General features: G+C 40.4%; 2 protein-coding genes across 3 annotated transcripts in view; one reads left to right on the top strand and one right to left on the bottom strand.

The window, feature by feature from the left end:
- The first annotated feature begins 3,075 nt into the window (after positions 1–3,075).
- cdc6 (cell division cycle 6 homolog (S. cerevisiae)) lies at positions 3,076–11,774 on the top strand. Its single transcript, XM_050044473.1, has 12 exons — positions 3,076–3,207; positions 4,503–4,842; positions 4,953–5,219; positions 5,511–5,710; positions 6,286–6,434; positions 7,046–7,152; positions 7,412–7,551; positions 7,656–7,756; positions 8,080–8,147; positions 8,321–8,508; positions 9,441–9,581; positions 11,405–11,774. The coding sequence occupies exons 2-12, from the start codon at positions 4,515–4,517 to the stop codon at positions 11,495–11,497; spliced, it is 1,782 nt and encodes a 593-aa protein (XP_049900430.1). The 5' UTR covers positions 3,076–3,207; positions 4,503–4,514; the 3' UTR covers positions 11,498–11,774.
- Positions 11,775–15,342: 3,568 nt separating this feature from the next.
- The window catches only part of ccsapa (centriole, cilia and spindle-associated protein a), a 14,163-nt gene continuing 6,160 nt past the window's right edge, over positions 15,343–23,345 (bottom strand). For both annotated transcript variants that reach the window (XM_050045316.1, XM_050045317.1), the window contains exon 4: positions 15,343–22,463. In XM_050045316.1, the coding sequence (XP_049901273.1) occupies positions 22,284–22,463 (180 nt within the window). In that variant the 3' untranslated portion in view covers positions 15,343–22,283. The remainder of the gene's footprint in view (positions 22,464–23,345) is intronic.

Raw genomic sequence — 23,345 nt, 5'->3', positions numbered from 1 at the left:
ACCTTCAAAAGACTCAGGTGTTCACAAGCAGGGATGGTAAAGTTTTGAAAAACAGCAGGGGCAAACAGTCCCGACAATTTGAGAACTGTTCCCAACACACCTTTGCAAAGAATTTAGATATTTCACCATCAACAATCTATAATATTATCAAATGATTCACAGAATCCAGAGAAGTCTCTGCATGTAAGAGACAAGACTGAAAACCAACACTGAATGGCTGTGACCTTTGACCCCTAAGAGGACACTTTTAAAAACTGACTTGATTGTATAAAGGACAGTACGACATGGACTCAGGGACAATTTGAAAACCATTGTCAGTGAACACAGTTTGTTGCTTCATCTACAAATGCAAGTTAAGACTCTACCATGCAAACTTTAAGCCAGATATCAACAACATCCAGAAACAGCGCTGCAGACTTCTTTGGGCCCGACCTCACCTGAGATGGACTGACACAAAGTGGGAAAGTGTGCTGTGGTCTGACGAGTCCACATTTCAAATTGTTTTTGGCAATGGACTGTCCAGAGATTGTTACCAGCTCAAGGTTCAAAACCAGAATCTGTGAAGGTATGGAGGTGTGTTAGTGCCCATGGCATTATGGGTAACTTCATCTGTGAAGGCTCCATGAATGCTGAAAGGTACATTCAGGTTTTGAAGCAACATGCTGCCATCCAGACGGCGTCTTTTTCAGGGACGTCCCTGCTTATTCCAGCGAGACAATGAGACACATTCTGCACGTGTTCCAACAGCGTGGCTTTGTAGTGACAGAGTGCAGGTGCCAGACTGACCTGCCTGCAGTCCACACCTGACTCCAGGTGAACATGTTGCTCATGATGAAGCACAACTCAGTAATGGAGCCCACGGACTGCTGAGCAACTGAAGCTGTATATCAGGCAAGAATGGGAAAGAATATCACTTTCAAAACTTCAGCAATTCGTGTCCTCAGTTGCCAAACATTTACTGAGTGTTAAAAGAAAAGGTGATGTCACACAGTGGTGAACATGCCTCTGTCTGTTTTGGATCAGAATAAATGTATATTATTGAAAATAAATAATGTTTATGAGTTTGAATAGAGGTCCAAAAGGATTTGCACATCACTGCATACTGATTTTACACAGCGTCCCAACTTTTTGTGGAACTGGGGTTGTAGTTGTAACTACACCTCATGGTCACCATGATAAACCCTGAGTCAGGTGTCATGGCCTGTGCTTTGGCGCCACCCTCAGACCAAACTGTGCAATTTATGGGTCAGGAAGAAACATCCAAGTCTGAGTAAAATATGAGATACTTCTTGACAGAAGTAAAGATGTATAGGGAGTAACATGTACCAAATACATAAGCAGTCACTGTGGGTAATGGTCTCTTAGATTGGTTTATTAACTTGAAAGTGCTACTGAAGGGATCCTCAACTTGCTTTGCCCGGGGCCACTTCAGCAAAATGACAGGAGGCCAGGGGCCTGGCTCAAAAGCCCCGCACATAGCAGGTGTGTGCAGGGGCGTTTCTATGATTTGAGGTCATTCGGGGCTTAGCCCAGACCTCTGTTGGGGGTCCGAGTGATCCTTCCCTGGCACTGTTTGGATGCTTTTATTGCACCCTGGCACCTAATTAACATTAAAGTGCAAACAAATCACTTTGTGTATCACCTTTGTGGCCCACAGGCCGCTGGTGGAGTATCACTGTGCTGCTGTGTGTTGTTGCTGGAAGTGGCCTTTATATGTGCTTTTGTCTCATCTCAGTCTGAAGGCCACAGCTGTCGGATAACTGCAGTAAAATAGTGTAAAAAAACGAAATAAAAGCTTAACAAAATACAAATGCCTGTATAAAGTACAAGTGTCTCAGAAATGCTAAAATGTTATTGTACTGAAGTGTTTGTTTTGTTGACGATAAAAGGCTTTATTACGCTAACAAACAGAAAAATAACATAAATGTCCAAAAGAAAACATTTTCAACAATATACAACACATGCTGCCTAAGCGTTCACACCTGTGAGCAGTCAGAGGAGGTTTCATCTGATTGTAGTGTCTCTGTGTGCACAGTTGTGCTCATCAGCCATAGAGACTGGGAGGTTTAACTCCACCCCAGAGAGGGACAGAATATTTTGTTGTGTAATGTAGGTGAGGTTGAGAATAAGGTTAATTTCTTGTTTTACTGTCCTGTATATGAAGACATAAGGGATGTACTTTTATAATGACCTCTATTTATGCTGATTTTTGGGGGACTGGATGATCATGAAAAATCTGATTTATTTCACAAGTGGAGCCTTTTCTCATTTCTTCTGTTTCTCCAACTGCTGTCATCCATGAAAGCCTATGGAGTACCATGGAACACTCCACTAACCACCGATCCCTTACACTCCATTTTAGTCAACAGAGAGGTGCCAGTTCAGCTCCTGGGCACTGCCGAGGCACCCCTGAGCAAGGTGCCGAACCCCCAAACTGTGCCTGTCATGGGCAGCCCCCTCACTCTGACATCTTTCCATGTAATGCATGTATAGCTCCTGTTTGTGCATGTGTGTGTAATTCGGGCATGTGTGTGTAAATGACAAGTGAAAAGATTGAATTCCCCCTCAGGGGTTAATAGAGTATATCAAATTAAACTGAGAGAAGGAGACCTACACTTGTGGCAGAATGAGATAAAAAGCAGAGTATTTTATTTGAGGGCTGAGCAGTCACATAACATGCACATTGTAATGGTGTCTTGGGCACGTGTTTGTGAGCCTGACACAAAATAAGAAAATCATCAGTGGCGTCTTTAACATAACGACACTCAGTGATGTCATCAGTGACACAGATGGCGGATTATTCTGTATAAACAGTGATGTTTTAACGGGACTCTGACACGAACACTGCGCCACGTTACACACTGATGTAACAAAACAACGCTTCAGTTCCCGGGAAATTATATTCCGCCAAAACAGCATTCTTTTAAACTCCCGCCACACGTATTGCCGGCTCCTTAAGCATGACGTAACGTCCGCCTATACCGCTGAGCCAATGAGAATCGAGGACGCCGTTGCTGTGACTTTTAAGGACCAATCAGAGCGCAGCAGTGGAGCGCGTTCACCACACAGCTGATCCGGGAGGAGGTTTGGCGCTAGTTTGAGCTCAGAGAGTGTGCGGAAGAGGACAGATAGAGACACACAGAGGGCTTCAGGACAAGATAACACTCTACTTTCAACTGAGAAGACTTCGTACAACTTTTTATTCAGGTAAAAAATATCACTAACACTTGAATTTTATTGTTTAGAGGTGAAATAGTTTGTTCGTATTAACCGGAAGAGAGCTCTTCTTCTTCAGAGCTGGTTTGCTAGTTTATCGTCTAAAATGCAACGATTAGCTTCTTTTTCACGTAAATATTCCCATCAGAAATATTCTCATGTTGATGCAATATGTTTTTAATTAAACCACGTTAATATTAAAGTCGAAATGTTGGCATTTATTTGTGTAAACGTCATCGTTTCGATCTCTGCTCTGTTGGCGCCATTTAACAACCGCACTGTTGTTTGTTCTGCGGGCGATTAAATGTTAACAAATGTTAGCTAATGCTTTGTAAACTTAAAACACGTCACATTTATATTGCTCTCTGTCGTTTTACGATCACTTTAGGCTGATTTGGTGTTTAAGATGAAGCTTTACTGAAGTGTAAGAACAACGACTGCGACATTCAATTCACTGAAACTTTATTGTCATCCTTTATTCACATTTACAAACTAAACGTGGACCCACATCTTGAGCATATCAGACAAAATACACTTCAGTGTTTGGATGTGGAGGAAAGGAGATACTACAGGGTGTCTGCAGGTCCTGTCTTAACAAGTCTTAAATTCAATGTTACAACAATAAGGCCTCAAAAGTCATCGTATAGTCTTACATTTGAATTTGTTGGGTCTGAACTACTACAAATATCTTTCACTTCCTTTCTGTGGAAATGAACAAAGCCTTTTATGTAAAAGTCCACATTTCTAATGTTACAAATATTTAAAAAAAAAATTTTTTAATTCTGCCATTTTACTTCATAATTGTACCTGTTGGCAAAACTGAACTCCCTCTAATAACCATATTTCTACATAACTCCTCTACTTACTTACCTGCATCATGATTTGTCAAAAAATCTGCCCTAAATTTGGTTAAACATCGTCTTGAAAGGGTCTGTGACAGTTAACTGTTACTCAACTTGTAAAACATATTTAAAAACCACTCACATTGAGCTAAGTTCTGCACAGAATGAATAAAAGTTAGTTATTTAAGTGGCCACAACTTTGTTTCAGAGGGATTTACAATCTCAATTAACGTTGTGTTTGTACTCGTACATAAACGACAGTACAAGACCCAAATAAAATGCAAAAACAACAAGCGTCTAATATAAGATCAGGAGATATCTGTGCTAAGAACTGGTAAACATTACCTAACATTTGGGAACTTAACCGTTAAGTTCCTGCTAATTTCCCCCAGTGTTCCCAGTCCACTTTCTGTACTAACAGGTGATCTTTCCTTCATGTTTCAGACTGAACGCAACATGCCCAGCACACGCTCTCAGGGCCGGGCTCAGCCCACGCTGTCCTTCCCTCGCCGCAAATCCTGCAGAGTTCCCCCACGCTCCAAGACGCCGCAGCTGGACAAATCTCCAGCTCCATCGCCATCCAAGCCCAGACATCAGCACCTTTCCCCGGCCCTGACCAGCATCGGACCGCTGTCCCCGAGACGCCCCGCTAACCAGCCCACCCCTCTCTCCCCGAGACGACCGGTCACCCACCTGTCTCCTCTGTCCCCCAGGCGACCTGCAGCCCAGCCATCATCTCCCAGTCTCCAGCAACGACTTCCTCTCAGCCCCCGAAAACGCACAGGTGAGAGGCTCCTCTAACAGGACGGGAAGACCATATGAGCATCACGTCACATCAAGTCTTGATGTCGCAGATACGACTTCCTCCTAAACACTTGTATTTTCTCTCTCAAGGTGACGACAACGGCTGTAACCTCGGCACTGGCCTGCTTGGTTCACCGCCAAAGCAGAGCAAGCCGACTCTGGCCTCTCCCAGAAAGCTCGGCTTTGATGAGAACTCGCCAGTCTCAGTTCGCCGACAGCTGGTACCAGCCTTGTCACCACGGCAGCCGCTGTCTCCCACCTCCAGATCATCTCCAAGGAGACAGGAGACGCCTGCTGGAAGTCCAGCACGCCAAAACTCAGAGAGGAAGCAGCCAGTCGTTCGGCTCTTTGCAGAAAGTAAGATCTCCTTAGTTTAAATTTATATCCACTTAATCCAAGTTAATGTTGCAGCCTCCTATTATTTTCATGATTCATTAATCCAGCCATTATTTTGATTGATCAAACAAGAGTTTGGTCTGAAAATGTCAAGAAAATGGTAACAAATGTCCAAGTTTACAACTTCAAATGTCTCTTGTGTCGTCCACATCCTTTTATAAATCCCCAAATATTAAAAAATAACCTTTTATTATAGTGGCTTAATCATTAAAAGACATAAAACACATTTCAACCTCCATGTTTCTCCTCCAGAGTCGAGGTTTCTGAACGTGAAGCAGGCGCTCCACACCGCCATCCCTGAGCGGCTCCTGTCCAGGGAGTCCGAGCGGGCATCTATTCGGTCTTTCTTGGAGGAGAAGGCCATGCAGCGGGTCCCCGGCAGCCTCTACATCTCCGGAGCTCCAGGCACTGGCAAGACTGCCTGCCTCAACTGTGTGCTGCAGGAGATGAAGGTGCTTTAACAGTGTGAATAATAATAATAGAAATATTTGACTGCAGGCTGGAGGGAAGTTAAGTTAGATGTGTGGAGCTGCAGTGACATCTAGTGGGGACTTTGGGTCACTCCAGGAAGGTTTGAATCGATCCGCCTGGAGTCTGATAATACTGAAATAAGGACATTTACTACAAATACTGTTCTCAGGTACCAATATAAAGTACTTGTGCTTGAGTTTTTCCACACTGTGCTACTTAATACTTCTACTCCACCACGTCTCAGAGGGAAATATTGTGCTTTTAACTCCACCACATTTACCTCATAGCTTTAGCTTCTTTGCAGATTCAGATTATCTCAAAATACAAATTAACTAATCAATTATACCATATTGATATAGATTAAGCTACCCAGCAGTATATAGAGTAATTAACGTAAGCTCCACAGTTTTGCATAATAAGCACTCTTACTTTTTTTTTTTTACTTTAAGCCTTTTTTGATGGTACGTCTGTGCTTTTACTTCAGTATTACGAAGTTATGTTTAAGTCCCGCTTTTTCTGTTAAATGTTTATAACTGGTGTCTTCTGGTCCCGTTAGGCCGAGCTGTCGTCGGTACAGACGGTGGTGGTGAACTGTATGAGTCTGCGGAGCTCCCACGCTATCTTCCCGCTGCTCGCCGACAAGCTGAGAGCGCCTGGTGGGCAGAACGGACTGCAGAGGTTCCTGACGGCCCCGGGGCCCTCTGTGTGAGTAACCTGATGTGGTTCTCTATTGAGGGGGATTTATAGTTGTGCGCAGACCCCACACTGTAGCCAACAAAACACTAGTCGGCCGTGGAGGTTTCTGTGAAGTGCTGTAAAGTGAAAACACACATTAAACACACATTAAACATGGCTTAATAGAGACAATTTCAAACACTAGTACACAAATGCTTAATAGAGACAATTTCAAACACTAGTACACAAATCAGCTTCACTATAACTCACAGCATTCACAGACAAACACTTGTCTTTATCTGGACACATTTTCCCCACAAATACAACATGCTAACGTTGTGACTAGCAGAGATTTCCTCTGCTCATATGAAGCCAGGATAAATCACACACAAGACTTAAAATGTTATTTTTGTGGAGGCTTTACTGTCTTCACAATTTATTGTTTCTTATCTGTGAAATTAAAGTAAATCAAAGTTTTGTTTCCACTGAGGGAAATGGTTTCAGCTTACAGAGACAGACAGGAGGTCTGCGTCTCCTTGACATGTAGTTACATTTCTGGGGAGGTGCACGTCAGGGTACGACGTATGTACGCCGTCGATTCAGAGCAGAAGTATAAATTCTGATCTGTTTTTCCTCGTCAGGCTGCTGGTTCTGGATGAGATGGACCAGCTGGACAGCAAAGCTCAGGACGTCCTCTACACCATCTTTGAGTGGCCGTACCTGCCAAAGTCTCGCCTCTGTCTCGTCGGTAAGACATCGCACACAATAACACGTCAGTACCTGGAAGATAAGATGGATATTAGCCTTGGGTGGTATCTTTATCTTTTCATACTTCCCTGGATTTTCACTGGGGGACACGGTATTTAACGGTATTGGTGTGCGGCGCCACACAGGAGAGAGTTATACACAGAAGCTGATTGTTACACACAGCAGATTATAAAAATAGAGGCGTTCACTGTTTCCTGTGTAAAAAGTCTCTAAGTTAAAGGTGTCCTTTTTTTGGTAAGGTATCGCCAACGCTCTGGATCTGACTGACCGCATCCTGCCCAGACTGCAGGCTCGCCCTCACTGTCGCCCGCTGCTGTTACACTTCCCTCCCTACAGCCGGCAGGAGCTCGCCGCCATCGTACAGGACAGACTCTCGCAGGTAAACACAGACTGGAGGTTAAAATTTAAGACATGCTGGTATTTCTTTTTGCTTCTTTTTTAAATCTCAAATGTTCGTATTAATCTGTGTTTTCTTCCTTTCAGGCGTCAGCTGAAGGCGTCCTCGACGCCTCGGCTGTTCAGTTCTGTGCCAGAAAAGTGTCTGCGGTGTCGGGAGACGCCAGGAAAGCTCTGGACATCTGCAGGTACGAGTGTCCGCCTGCAGAATAAACCTCTGTGTTGTTTCTGCTTGTTAGGAGATCTGCACCCAGCTCCCAGTGGCTTTAATCGTGCAACGTTTCGATCGAACAGAAATCTCGATCACAAAGCAGTTTAAATTAAGATAAATCCGTTTTATTTGTGATTAGAACCTAATTTAAATAGAAAACATTTCAGGTAAAGTGTGTTTCTCTGCCCTGAGGTGAACCTGTGTCACTTCCTCATGAGTTCATCTCTTACTGCCATAAAAGAGAGTTTAGGTGTTGATTTTGTTCGACATTAGATTGATTTTCTTTTGTTTTTATTCCAGGAGAGCTGTTGAGGTCGTGGAGTCTGATGAGAGGAAGAAAACATCTGATCCAAAAGCTGAAACTAAAGGTGAGTGTTGTTGTGATGCGTCCTTCGTTTACTGCTGTCGTCATGAAATTATCTGGAAATCAATCTCTAAAATTTGGTCTGAAGAAGCTGCAACTGCTAGACAATTTTTTTTGTTGCTGACTGGAGAAACACAAACACTAACTCAACCATTTCTTGTCCTCGGGTGCGTGCAGCGACGCGGGTCAGCCTCCCTCAGGTTGCGCGGGTGCTGTCGGAGGTTTACGGCGACCGAATGGCGTCACAGTGCGGCAACGGCGGCAGCTCTGACGGAGAGAGTTTCCCCCTGCAGCAGAAGCTGCTGGTCTGCTGCCTGCTGCTGCTCATACGCAACGGGAAGAGCAAAGAGATCGTCCTCGGAAAGGTGAGTGACTGAACTGGTTTATGTAGAGAGAGCAACACAAGATGTTGTCCTGCAGAACTAGAGTAGATGTTGAAAAACACCGAGCAGAGAATGCTGCTGCTGATAAACTGTGTGATGTTGCAGCTTTAAAGAGAGGAGAGGATGGTGATGTTCTTAGATCTTATTTATCCTGGTGGCACTTTGTGAACTAAGCACAACATATGTTTTGTGGCAAGCAGCAGTTAATTATCTTTTTACTTTTTGGACACTGTTTATGTGGAGTGTTTAAAGTTTAAACTGTAGTTTTTCCTTGTGGTAACAAAGGCTAGGCTCCTCCTACTTGAGTGAGAGGAACCAAAAGAAGAACACAAAGAAGCAAAGTCAACTGTAAATCTTGACCCAATCACAGTTAGGCACGATACGAGAAATTAAGTAGTCAATACTAATACTACTGAAATTCCACAATTCTCTATACCATATTTGATGCTACAATAGAAAACAAAATGATAAATCCCACGTATTTAAACATATAGTCCTTTTATTAAGAACATTTAAATTAAATTCAGCGTTTCTTGTTAATCCCTGATGATCCACCTCAAACACAAAGTACTACTTTATCAGGGTTCATGAGATTTTGTTAGCCAAAACACAAACAACTTTGTACAGCAACTGCTGCACAACAGTTTACCTCAGGATAAATAAAGTTTTATCTTAAAGAGTTGGAATGTAAGTTACCATACCTGTAAGAGTTAGCAGCAAAGCTAACATTACAGAACACACGTTTATCAGAATAAAACCTGCTAATTCAGTCAGTAAATGTCTCACAGTGACGTCGTGGCTGCAGCTGTACTTACTGTAAATGTCCAGCAGGTGGTGCTGGAGCTCAGCCTGAATGTGAGGCACTTGTGGTGTTTAACAAAAGTGTAAAACTGCTCCCTGTGTTTGTGTTTCAGCTCCATGAGGTTTACAGTCGTCTGTGTGCGCGGCGGCAGGTGTCAGCAGTCGGACAGGGCGAGTGTTTGTCTCTCTGCAGTCTGCTGGAGAGTCGAGGAATCTTCTCTCTGAAGAAAGCCAAAGAGGCTCGTCTCACGAAGGTACGTGCCACATATATGTATCATCGCTCCACCATGACTCTGGCACTCTGCTCTGCATCATTACATCACCATTACATCACCACATCTGTTCCTCTTTATACTGATGCATCATTTCAGACTGTCTGATTGTCCTGCACACCGTCAGAACAGACACTGAGGGATAAAGTTGTTACACTGGCTCTGCTGTCGGTCTGTTATTAAGCTGTCATTTCTCTCTTGAATCAGAAAGAGAAGTTTCACAAAATGAAACCAAACAAAAGCAGATACATGAGTGTAAATCACAACTTTCATCATGGTACAACATTATGTCAATTGTTTGGACAACAATACGATACGATATCTCAAGTTCTGTGATGAGGTTTGTGATCGATAAGAGACGATAGCGGAGGCTGAAACAAGTTCAAGATATTTATCACATAAATAGAATATAATGCTGTTTTTATTTTTTATATTATTTACATAATGACATACATAATAACTATCAATATACAAACATGCACAAGACAAAAAATAGTTTAATAAATAAAATAAAAATTGAAAAAAATCAAAGAAAATAAATAAGTTAATATTAAACAAAAAAAATTTAAGTTTTGTTTTTTAACTTTATTTTATTTCATTAATAGTTTTTTTTTAAAATCCTATTGTGTGTCTGCGGTGGGGTAAAAAACAACGCAAAATGTCAAGGAAACGATGCAGCACAGACAGAAACAAGTTAGAGATAATTATCACATGAGTAGAATATATTACCTATATTTATTATTTTTTTACACTGTTACATTTTAAAGAAACGAAGGGTTCATAATAACTATCAAAATACAAACATTCACAAGACAAAAAAATTAATGAATTAATTCAATTGGATAAAAAAAGAAAACAAAATAAAATAAGAAAAAATATATTAAAATAAAATGCGTCGTCTTTTTCTGATATTTATATATTTTTCTCTTAAAAAAATGAACGTCTGAGATCAGTGGACAGTTTTTATGTCTTCTTATATCTGTATCTGTTCGACCAACTAAATTATCCTCGTCCGTATCTGTACATGGAACGGGGCAGATTTTAAACTGAAAAATAGGTGGGCCTTAACCTGAAGTTACTTTGCGCCTGAAACTAAAATGTGTTGATCGGAGGTTGCTGTATTTATTATTTATTAGAAAACTATTAACAGAACAATCTCAGGATCGAGCTCAGATCATTGTTGATCACACGAGTAAGAGACTGAACACGGCTACCTAAACAAGAATTTTCCTTCATCATGAGTACGGATATTTACACATTTTTACTTGGATTATACTTGGAAAAAAATTACATTATCTGTACGGTAAACTCGTTTTATCAGAGTATTCAGTTTAACCTGAATACATGTGTCCTTGAAATGTCTTACTGCTCAACTGCATGGCCATTAATTGTGGTTTGGTATTGTTTAGGGCTGCAACTAAACGACTGTTTGACCTTTCTGTGTGTAAAACATCAGAAAACTGTTGTTGTCCATCTCAGTTTTTTCAAAAAAAAAATTTTTGTCCTGAAAAATATCTAAAATCCAAAAAGATTCATTCTGATATCAAGTAAAATCAAGAAATGCAACAAAATCGTGTGTTTGAAAAGTGATAATCATTTAATTTTTTGACATTTTTGCTTGAAAAATTAAATTTTTCTTGATTAATTGACAAATGGTTGCAGCTCTGGGTGTAAATCAGATCTGAAATCGCTCACATAAATATTTCCAGCTACACAGTCAGCATTTGTGTTTTGGTCTGTTCTGACGTGTATATCAGAGAGTTGAGGATGTTTTCTGAGACGTTTGTGTTTGTTTCTTCCTGCAGGTGTTTCTAAAGATCGAGGAGAAAGACATTGAAAACGCTCTGAAGGATCGAACGCTGCTGGGAAGCATCCTCGCCGCAGGACTCCCCTCCTGATCACATATTTATTTTTTATGAACTAAGATTTTTTTCAGTGGTTTTATTTTTTAATTCTCGTTTTTGCCGAGAGTTTGTACAGAATTTTTAATGACAGTGTCACTCTAAATCTTTTTGTATTTTTATTTGCTTTTCTCGTGCTGGTTTTGATGCTCAGTTTTTGAGTTGTTAAAATGTTGAACTCACACGTCAGTCTTGAAATTACAGCGTTTTGTTTCAGTTTGGATTTGAAACATTTTCCATTATTATGCTGTAAATAAACAGATGTTCAGACATTTTAACCAGAGTTCCTTGTTTTTGTTTTTGCTTAAAGATACTGATGAACATATATCAGCGCTTTGTACCTCTGTGTTACAGCAAGCATGTTTCTTCTTTGCATGTAAAATAACATGGTATATTTACTCAAATACTGCACTTACACTCACCAGCTACTTTATTAGGTACACCTGTTCAACTGCTCGTTAATGCAAATGGCTAATCAGCCAGTCACCTGGCAGCAGCTCAATGTAGTCATGTAGACATGGTGAAGACGAGCTGCTGAAGTTCAAACAGAGCATCAGAATGATGAAGAAAGGTGATTTACGTGACTTTGAACGTGGCATGGTTGTTGGTGCCAGACGGGCTGGTCTGAGTATTTACTGGGATTTTCAGCACAACCATCTCTAGGGTTTACAGAGGATGGTCCCAAAAAGAGAAAATATCCAGTGAGCCAAAATGCCTTGTTGATGCCAGAGGTCAGAGGAGAATGGCCAGACTGGTTCAAGATGATAGAAAGGCAACAGGAAGTCAAATAAGCACTGGTTCCAACCAAGGTGTGCAGAAGACCATCTCTGAAGCAACAACACCTTGTCCAACCTTGAAGCAGATGGGCTACAGCAGCAGAAGACCACACCAGGTGCCACTCCTGTCAGCTAACAACAGGAAACTGAGGCTACAATTCACACGGGTTTTCTCACCAAAACTGGACAATAGAAGATTGGAAAAACCACATTCAGATGGAAGCATGGATCCATCCTGCCTTGTATCAACGCTTCAGGCTGCTGCTGGTGGTGTAATGGTGTGGGGGAGATTTTCTTAGTACCAACTGAGCATGGTTTAAACACCACAGCCTACCTGAGTATTGTTGCTGAGCGTGTCCATCCCTTTATGACCACAGTGTACCCATCTTCTGATGGCTACTTCCAGCAGGATAACGCACCATGTCACAAAGCTCACATCATCTCAAACATGACAATGAGTTCACTGTACTCCAATGGCCTCCACAGTCACCAGATCTCAGTCCAATAGAGCACCTTTGGGATGTGCTGGAACGGGAGATTCTCATCATGGATCAACTGTGTGATGTCATCATGTCAATATGGACCAACATCTCTGAGGAATGTTTCCAGCACCTTGTTGAATCTGTGACACCAAGAATTAAAAAGAGGGTCCAACCTGGTACCAGCAAGGTGTACCTAATAAAGCAGCTGGTGAGTACTTGTACTTTGTGTAAGTGTTGCTCAGTTTTATGCTGCTTTCTACTCCACTGCATCTCAGAGGGAAATATTGTACTTTTCACCCCACTACATTTCACTTAAAGTTATAATTTGCTTAAGATTTTACAAACAAACATGATCAGTGTATGAAATACTTAAACAGGATTTCCATGCGTATGAAAAACTATTAGTTTCTCATATCTTCTCTCAGCACCGTTCTGTCCTCTGTAAAACACTTTCAATCATTTTGTTGTTGAACCTAAAACTTGATGGTATTTATTTGGTGGTGATGGGGAGAAAAGACGAGCAACAAACATCAGGCTAAATGTGTCACGACCACCAGGCCACCCAACACTGTGTATTAGCTGTTCTTTTAAACCACTCACACCACTGACAGTCCACCTGAACAGGCTCTCTGATTGGATTAAAGGGTTAACAGCTTCACTGCAGCACAGGTCAGACTGATTCTCCGGCCTGTAGCAGATCTGCAGGAGCTGTAAGACGACTCCTGTTTGTATCCACCGGGCTGCAGAACGATGCTGGTTTGTCTCATACAGGACATCAAGAGAATGAAACTCTTAAATCCCTGATTTCTCTGTGAACCTCTGAATGCACCGTCATTCATCTTCTGTGCGGTCACTCAGCAGGGAAAGAGATGGACATAAATCATAAACAAACTGGCTGATAGTGTCTGAGTGGGCACAAAAAAGTGTTGGTAAACCCCGTTTATGATTTCAGTGGTGAGAAGTGACAAAGTACATTTACTCAATACTGTGCTTAAGTGTAATTTTGACGTACTTGTACTTGAGTCATTTCAGCGCTAGGGTCCTGCAATGCACCTGGCCCCGATGCCAGTCCCTGTGGGTGATGGGCCCACGGGGCGGCGGCTCCATGTCATTTTATCTGGGCTGTTCCCAACCGGGCCCCATGGTCCAAGGCCCAGCCAATAGACACTCGCTGGCAAGCTCCCTACCCAGGTCTGGCTCCAAAAGGGGGCCCCTGTGTCCCCATACCGAGGTACTCTTTTCCTGAATGTGCTATTTCATTAAGGTCTTCTTGAACCGTTCTTAGTCTGGCCCCTCCCCTGGGACCACTTTGCCTAGGTAGACCCTACCAGGGACTGTTAGCCCTGGACCACACAGCTCCCAGGAACCCTCCATCACCTTAAGGTGGCGATCCTTGGAGTGGGGCGTCTGATCAGGATGCTTCCAGGGTGCCTCCCGACCCAGAACACACTGGAGGGATTACATATCTCATCTGGCCTGGGAACACCTTGAGCTCCTCCAGGAGGAGCTGGAAAGTGTTGCTGGGGAGAGGGACATCTGGGGTACTTTGCTTGACCTGCTGCCCCTGTGACCCAGCCTCAGATAAGCAGTTGAAAATGGATGGATGGAATAAACCATACTGGATTAATATAGATTAAACTGGTGTGTTTGTTGGAAGGCTGCCTTTTGATGTGTAGTCCCATTTAGAGTACTGGCCATGCTGATCTGGTAACCCTGAAAAGTCTTTACCTGGATCAAGGTGATCCAATCCAACCTTGCTTTGAAACATGGGATTTTCAAATTACATTCAAGCTGATCCACATTAATTTTTTGAGAGACTGGAACCTGGTCTGTTTGTTTAGGGGAGGAAGCGACTTCTGTGGATAAATCGACTCCCAGTAAAAACCTCCTAAACAATTAACACTGAAGGAACTCTAACTGGGAGAAGTTTCAGCTGGTTGCAATATTCAATACTCACCACTGGGGGTGACATAAGATAAAACAAGACGAGTCTTCTGAACTCTGACAGTCATATAAAGTCCATCCATCCACTTTCAACCACTTATTTGAAGCCAGGTCACCGGAGCAGCAGGCCGAGCAAAGCACTCCAGACGTCCCTCTCCCCAGCAACACTTTCCAGCACCCCAAGGTGTTCCCAGGCCAGATGAGATCTATAATCCCTCCAGCATGTTCTGGGTCTGCCCCGGGGCCTCCTACCAGTTGGACGTGCATGAAACACCTCTAACCGGAGGCGCCCAGGAGGATCCTGATCAGATGTTGAACCACCTCAACGGACTCCTTTCAACATGAAGGAGCAGCAGCTCTACTCGAGCTCCCTCCAGATGTCCGAGCTCCTCCCCCTATCTCTAAGGCTGAGCCCAGACACCCTACAGAGGAAACTCATTTCAGCCGCTTGTATCCACGATCTAATTCTTCGGTCACTACCCAGAGCTCATGACCATAGGTGAGGGTTGGGACGTAGATGGACAAGTTAATCGAAAGCTTTCAAAATAAATTTGTTTAAATAATGTTGATAAATTAGAATTTTTGTTCCATTTCTAAATAATATCAAGGCACACATATAAACTATTCAAATCAGATTTTATTCAAGTATGATTTATTCACAGCAAAGTGGATGAAAATATATATAGTTGTGCATGTTCTCAAATACAAATACAGTGACCAAAAATGTAAACGTGGTTAGAGATAAAATATGATTAAATATTCAAACATAATAATAATAATAAACCACACTAACTCAAAGCTTCAGTAGATACAGCCAGCAAATGAAACTGTCTCCATCAGTGCAGTCCACAAACTCCTCACATTTAATGTACATTATATTTTAGCTTAAGTATGAGATTTTTTTTTGCTCAACAACAGTTAAAATATTTTCCTGTGATTGTCTGAAACATTCTGACTCTTAAAAATCAACTCGTCGGTCAACATAAAGAAAAACACACCACAAAGTATCTTAAAATAAAGAGCCATCTAAACCATTTTAATCTGTTTAGTTTCAGCTTCTTTCTACCTGAGAGACGTTTTCTGAAATCAGGAATCTTTGGAAACCGAACTATAAAGAAACAGTCATCTTATTTATTCGTACACAGAAGTGGTTCATCTGTGTTCACATTTAGAAAACAGAAGTAATTTTCTGACGTGTGTCGTTCAGTTTTCCAAATAATACACGTTTTATTTGTCTCCTTTTGCATTTCATAGTTGCTTCTAAATATGGAAAATCTGACACTATCTTAAAATATATTTCTCAATTTAAATACTGCATCCATAAAGCTATCATCACAGTTCTTTAACCCCTTCAGTGCTCCTGAAAACCTTAACTTAACACTGCGCAGTCAAACATTTTAACTTTTAATGAACTGCTTATTTTAAATTTGAGTTGAGCTGCAACAGTTGTTTTTTTGTTTTGTTTTTAAAGCAAAATGTTGGGCTGAATTTATGTGAAAATTATGTGCATGACATCTGAGTATTTTATGTGATGCAGCCATAAAAAACAAAATATTTTGCTCAGTGAAATAAAAAGACGGGTTGTAAGAAGCCGATGTGGAATAAGATGATATCAATACCTCGAGGAGACACCCTAGGTGAATAGGGTCAAAATTTTAACAGATATCACAAAAAAAATCCCCAGCTGATGACTTACATCAGACAATTATTTTGTATATGACAAGTTTTCTGAAGTTTTATGTTTGATAATGCAAATGATGCACTGTCATTTTGAATACGCGCTGATTTGCAGGAACAGAAATCTGATCACTGGATGAAACCAGGTTCAAAATTCTTCTTTCACTTTGCTGTCATATTAGAGTTGATGCTTTTATACATAGGGGGGTTTGGATATCTCTTTATATCAACCCTTAAATCAGAAAGTACTGTCCACAGCCATTAAAAAAAACAATTTTTGCCATATTTTTAGGAATACAATGTTTTATAACTCAGGCCATAAATGATATATAACCAAACCCCTTGGTGAAAACCTTCAGAATATAGGTGGGAATAAAACTGGGAAGTTTGGTGTGTGTACGTGCTACTGAAGTGGAGATTTCTGGTGTGTGTGAGAGAAAAACTAGATTTGAGAAAACAACCTTTAAAGATCTGTATCGTAAAATTCAAACATTTTTAGACCAACAATAAAACTACAGGTGAACAGGGTGACAATGTCCCCAGAGCACTGATTACCTAAAACAATTATTTGTTGTATTAAAAGTTTTCTGAAATTTCATGTTTAAATATGCAAATGAAGCATATTAAATAATAATAATTAAAAAAATTGTGCTTTTCACGTAAATTTTCAGAACAGAAATCTGAACTAAAATAAACACCTAAATGTGTATTTTGGATGTTTTCTTTATGCTAGTCTGAAAGCTAGAGCTGGTATGGACGTAAAAAAAAAAGTTAAAATTGACCAGTGCATAACAAAATCTTTTCATCTGGGGTGTCTCGTGGAAATATGTAAAAAATAAAGGGTGAAAACTGGATTTAAAGGAGTTTAAATAACAACCTGACTTTGTCCTTTAAATATTTTGCAGCTCTGACTTAAACTGCAGGAAGTTAAATCTTATTTTAGTGAAACTGAATTGATGCTTAATAAAGAGTCTCAAACACAGAAACAGCTCCGATTGTTCATGCTGAAGACATTAAAGCCACAAACACTTCTCAGGTTTAAAAACAAAAGTAAAAATGGTGAATAAGGAGACATGAAAACGTCCACATGTTCAGTTTGAAACATCACACACTTGACACATACTTGTTCAGATGGAAAGAAATTGTTTTTGTACAGTGGATTTATTTATATTTCTTAATCTTTTTAGACTATTTTTAAGGTAAAATATTCAGTTTTCTTCTTGTCAGGGCAAAAAAACCTTAAACTACTAAAACTTAACCAAAAACAACAGCAGCAAAAAAGGTGTTTTTTTTCCAAAGGTTAAATTTTAACATATTTAAACTGACAAAATGTGATCAAATTTCCCTCCAAATGGCAAATTACTGTGTGTAAAATCATGTAAAGAGTTTTAACTTCTTTTCAAAAGGACTGAATTTTTAACATAAACATTAATAAAGTCAAAAGCACTGTGTTGTTTCAGACTGAACCTTAAAACAAACAAACTTGAGTATGATGAGTGACAATAACAACAAATAAAAGTAAATAAATAGTTCTGCACATTCAGAGTGACGAGGTTCAGCCGGTGGTAAAATCGATAAACATTCTCAGTGAATTTATATGCATTCAGTTTTAAAAGTATACTCACAAAATGTACATGAACTTTAGCCCTCAGTTTGAGTCACAGAACGCGACGATGACATCGACATGTATTTACAATCTTTAGACATCAAACAGCCGACAAACTGAAAAACTGGTGCAACAGAAAATTCTCAAACATTTCTTTTAGATGGATTAAATGGAAACAGATAAAATCTAAATGTCAAACGCAACAAGGCGCTAAAATATGTTAACTCTATGAAAATGTAAAATATACTGGATGGAAACATTCCCTTTGTTCCCATTTATTCCCAATGCTGGATATAAACTGAAACTGATTTCAGAAAAATATGATCAAATTTATTTCACTGTAAATAATGTTTATAAAGCTCCATTTAAACCCAAGTAAACATTCATTTGTTATCTATTTACTGTTTTACAAATTACATAGTTATTTCTAGGAAATTAGACACTGATATTTAAGCACATTCATTTCTATACAAATTTTATATTTAGAATTGGAAACAAGAAAAACTTAAATGGGAAATCAAAGTGTTGCTGAGGTGGTGGTCTTCCAAGTCTTTCCTAATGAATCTTGTCTGGTGATTATTTTAGATCAGGGATACTCAACTTGTTTTGCCCTGGGGTGTTTCTAGGATTTGAGGACATTGAGGGCTCTGTTGGGGTCCAGCCTGTCCTCCCTGGTGCTTTATTTGATAAACAAGCTATATTTTGATGCTTTTTTTATGCACTCTGGAACCTTAAGTTGCTTTCACACCACCGTGTGGAAACTCGCTGCCTCCACTCATTTCAATGAGGGGAAGGCGGCAGAGGGGAAGCGGTCTCGAACATGGCCGTAGGGGTATGAAGGGGTTGCCACTCACGTGAATGCATACAGATTTTGCTCTGCCACACACACACAGAGTTCACCATGTTGAACTTCTGGCGGTAGCCGTCTCACTCCGACCTTGTCACATATTGATGTTTGGTCATGGACTTTACACGTCCAGGTACCCTGGGTGTGTTGGTTCTTGACGTTCTGGGACATCGTGTCAAATTCAGCCTGTTACATCTATTGTCTGTTTTCAAAATACACTTCTGTTTCGCAGGAAATTTAACTTTAACATGCAGTCTCTACATACAGAAGAAAAACACGTTGTTAGGTTTAGGAAAAAAGAACAGGGTTTGGCTTTACAATCTTACTGGACACAAACACCACTCTCTCGGGTGAAAGTCAGTGTTTGTTGGACACATCCACCGCCCCTCCAGCCCGTCCCGGTTGGACTTTTGCTTCCTTAACTTTCCTTGTCCCACCGCGTTTCCCCCTGATGCTGCCGGACGCCATTAAACTATAACGGCAAGCGGCCGCGTATCATGCCGACGTTAAAGGACGCCTTCTTTCGTTGGTTTCTGATGCTGAAAGTCACTGCCCCAGTGTCGGATTTCGACGACTTCGGAGTGAGACCGGGCTGTAAGTTGAGTATCACTGTTTTAGATAGTTGATGACGGCCTTAAACATTCCCACACTCATTAAATGCATCATATTTTAACCTTGAGACAGTGCTCTATAACAACTCTGAATATTAATGTTTGTTTCATAACAGTGTATGAATTTTTAAGTCCAGACAGGGCTGTTTGCCTTCACTAAAGAAACCTGCAGGATTTGGAAGATGGATTTCTGACAATGCAAATAAGCTGCAGTTGTCTTAAGCTACAAAAATTAACAATATCATAGTGTTGCATTTTAATTATCTTCACAAAGTTATCGTTTAAAACTTCTACTAAAGCAAAAAAGTCTCTTAAACTTAAACCTTTACTTTTGCACAATCACCCCCAAAATCCTCTCGTTATTGAGTCTGTGTTGATTCATTGGTCCGACATGTAAATTAAAGAATTAAGTTTTAGCATTTGCATTTAACAGAAAAGCACCATGTCAGCTGCACAGATTATTTCTCATTATTTTTAAACCAGAAGCTGCATCTCAGTGAATGAATGACAAACCTAAACTTTTAAGTTATTTTAATAAAGGTAGCACAGATTAAATATAGTTTCTACTCAGAAAATACTTTAAATACTAGTTTTATTTGATAAATCTTGTGTCTCTATGTCGTTTATATTCTAATCTAAATTTGAGATCCAAAATAGTCAAATATCAAAAATACTCCAGTTTGGTCCTTTTCTGCTGCCTTTGAGTTAAAAACACACACACAGCTGCCTTTTGTGAAAGAGAACTGAAAACGATTAAATGTGTCTGAAAGGAGATTAACAGCTAAAATAAAGCACAGCAGTTTCATGCTCAGAAATTAAATACATTCAAATAGTGACGTGACCGTGATTTTCTTTCTATAAAAGCTTTGAAAGATTTAATTCTCTCTGATGTTTCTTCATTATCAAACGGCTTCTACATGAACAGAGAACCACAGAAAATAAAACTTTAGTCCGTCACATCTGAAGAACAAAACTGTTGCTGTTCAGTTTGTGTCACTGCTGTCGGGTGAATAAACACACCTTTGAATCATGGAGAAAAGAGTTATTTTTTTCAAATTTCTCATAAATAATAATTGTTCTTTATGATAACAGTCAGATTTAGAGGCAGGTTTCATTCAGCCTGATCACACATGACAAGTAAGGATCTCCTGGGCATTTGAATAATGCATAATACTGCAAATAACCATGTATAAGTGTATCTTAAGAGGAAATATTAACTTGAAATGAAATTGGAAAGATGTGTTTTATCAGTGAAGAAAGGTTTAAACACTGTAGGTCATCGTGATGTTTTAAAGGGGACCTATTATGCTTTGTTACAATGTTGGATGTTCATATTAAACCTGGCCAAAGTGTCAAATAATGAGGTAAATGTATGTGAACAGAATGCTCGAGTTCCAAATGTTTTTTCTACATTTGAGTCAAGATATCAACGGTTAAACCGCCGCTGAGGATATTTTTGATCGGTTCCACACATCTGTCTATAGGTTAATTTTTCTACTCCTCAGTTTACTGCACTGACAGACAGTCGGCTAGATGTGTTAGAGGCCATACACATGCTGTTTGTTTTTTATTGCAACCTAAAGTTCATTGTTTTCAATGTAGACGTGCAGCAGGTGCACTCAGATGCCAGAGCAACGCACACGTGTTCCGGGCACCTATTTTCAGGGTGCGACGGCTGCGCTCTGAGATAAACAGAGTTCAACTTTTGGAACATAGCAGCGCAGACCACATGTCATGTGACGAGAAACAACCAGTCACAGCCGCAGATATGTTTCACTTCTTCTGTAAATATCAGTCTGTTTTGAGGAAGAAGTTGATCCTTTGAGTGCAGGGCGACCCAGAGCTTTAAATCTGTCATACGGACAATATTTTTGGCCTAATACACACAATTATTTTCACTGTCGACTAATCTGTTGATTATGTCTTTGATTAGTCGACTAATCATTTTATTGAAAAATGTGTTAAAATGTTAAAAAATGTCTGTCTGTCTCTCCAGAACTCCAAAATGATGTCATCTAATGTCTTGTTTCGTACTCATGCCGAAGGGTTTTAGTTCACTGTCATGGGAGAGTGTGTAAAGCTGCCAATATTTGAACATAAGAAGCTGCAATAAGAGTATCTTGGGGTACATTTATAGTACTTTTCTATGAAAAATGACTCAAACTGATTAGTCGACTACTAAAATAGTTACTGATTATTTTAATAGTCGATTAGTCATCGATTAGTCGACTAATCAGCCCTAACACACTAAGGCCCAGATCATACAGAAACACAACCTGCAAAACACGAGGCGCACCCCACTGCCTTTTTTTTTTAAATTGAATGCCATATAAAGTGTTTTTGTCTATTTAAGCATGTAAACATGTTCTAGTAGAAACTCAAAATACAAGTATGAACCCAGAAATGAGCATAAAAGGTCCCCTTTAAAGATATTTCTACAGTAAAATACTGTCAGGAGACATTTTGACTATTATGCAAAGATTTTGTCTGTGAGTGTGTAATGATGGTCCAATGTGAGCTGTAGTTCATATTTTAATGTGATTAATTTCATTTCTGAACCCTAATCCATGGACCCCATCTTGTTAAATGTTTGGCGAATGTCTTTAGATTTAAATCACAAAGTCTACAAATATTTAACCATCTAAACTTAAGAGTCGACAGAGTTTTAGGTGTTTTTCTTTCCTCAACAGCAGTGATTCACTCTCAAAAGCACGTTCATGGACTGTAACGACACAACCTCGTTGTCAGTTTGTCAGCTGACACCTGTTCCACCATCTGATATTTGCTCTCAGATAAGGAAATGTGGTTTTTCAGGGGTCGGGGGTGGGGGAGTCCCGTCTCTACCTCAGCCGAGCAGAGAAGCAGCGCATGTACTCAGTCATCCAGCGATCGTCCGCCACCGTCAGCTGCGACCGGCTCATCTTCTCCAGGTCGGCTGACCGAGCCCGTCGACGGTCCAGGTTGGAGCTGCGTTTTTCGGACTGCCGCCGGGTCTGAACGCAGGCGTCAGACGTGTTGCACTGAGAGGAGAAACCAGAGAGAGAGAGAGAGAGACGGAGAGGAGAACACCGGTGTTTTATTATTAATGTGTGCAGAGTTTCTGGTGACACGGCTTCACTTCTCTGGTGTCCTGTGAGCGAGGTCGAGCCGCTCTGGAAGACTCACCTGGCTTCATGACACTTTACATCCGAACTCTTGAAGTTGTTCCTCTTTTTAAAAATTTCAATTACATTATGTAGGAAGGACATGGGTTTATTTAAGTGACAATATAATTATTAATATATGATATTTTCCTTTCAGACAAGATATACCATGACAAGACTCATATCAACGGTGTGTTAGTCCGTCTCTCTAAATTTTCTGGCTTCATGTCTGTAGCTCTCTTCATCTTTATATGTCTGACAGCTATAGTTACTAGTTACTCTGAGTATCAAGGGTTAGGGTATAAAATATATTCTCACTTTATAGACAGTTTAAAAAATGACAACATAAACATTCTTAATGAATCCCCTTGTGTTTCCTGTTGGGATGTTTTGCAGAGGATGTGAATGACAGCAGCAGACAGGAAGTAAACATGGACCCAAGCTGTTACCTAGCAATGCAATTTCAGTGAAACAACCTATAAAATAAGAGTAATTGACCTTTTGTTAAGCCCCGCCCCTTCGTGATGGTCCGACAAGCTATCAGAGTAAGCATGGAGCCCACACTGTCACTAACTGCACTGCCTGAAGAAATATTATCATATTTTTGGAGAAATGAAAGAGTGATTCCAGAGAGAAGCAGACAGAGGGGTCTACAGTCTGTGTTTGAAGGATATATCCAGGATGTCAAACTGACTCAGCAGCAACAACAGGTTAAAAAGACAAAGATAGTTAGAAGCTAAAGCCGAACTATAGGCTACA

This window comes from Epinephelus moara, chromosome 5 (genome assembly GCF_006386435.1).
Source record: "Epinephelus moara isolate mb chromosome 5, YSFRI_EMoa_1.0, whole genome shotgun sequence".
Taxonomy (NCBI): Eukaryota; Metazoa; Chordata; class Actinopteri; order Perciformes; family Serranidae; genus Epinephelus; species Epinephelus moara.
The sequence above is the reverse complement of the archived record's forward strand: the minus strand, read 5'-3'. Positions and strand labels throughout refer to the sequence as shown.

Excerpts from the sequence above, each read along its gene's own strand:
- cdc6 (XM_050044473.1), top strand. The coding sequence starts at position 4,515 with ATGCCCAGCACACGCTCTCAGGGCCGGGCTCAGCCCACGCTGTCCTTC. Across the intron at positions 5,220-5,510 it reads CGTTCGGCTCTTTGCAGAAA|AGTCGAGGTTTCTGAACGTG; the intron begins GTAAGATCTCCT and ends TTTCTCCTCCAG. Across the intron at positions 7,757-8,079 it reads AAAGCTCTGGACATCTGCAG|GAGAGCTGTTGAGGTCGTGG; the intron begins GTACGAGTGTCC and ends TTTTTATTCCAG.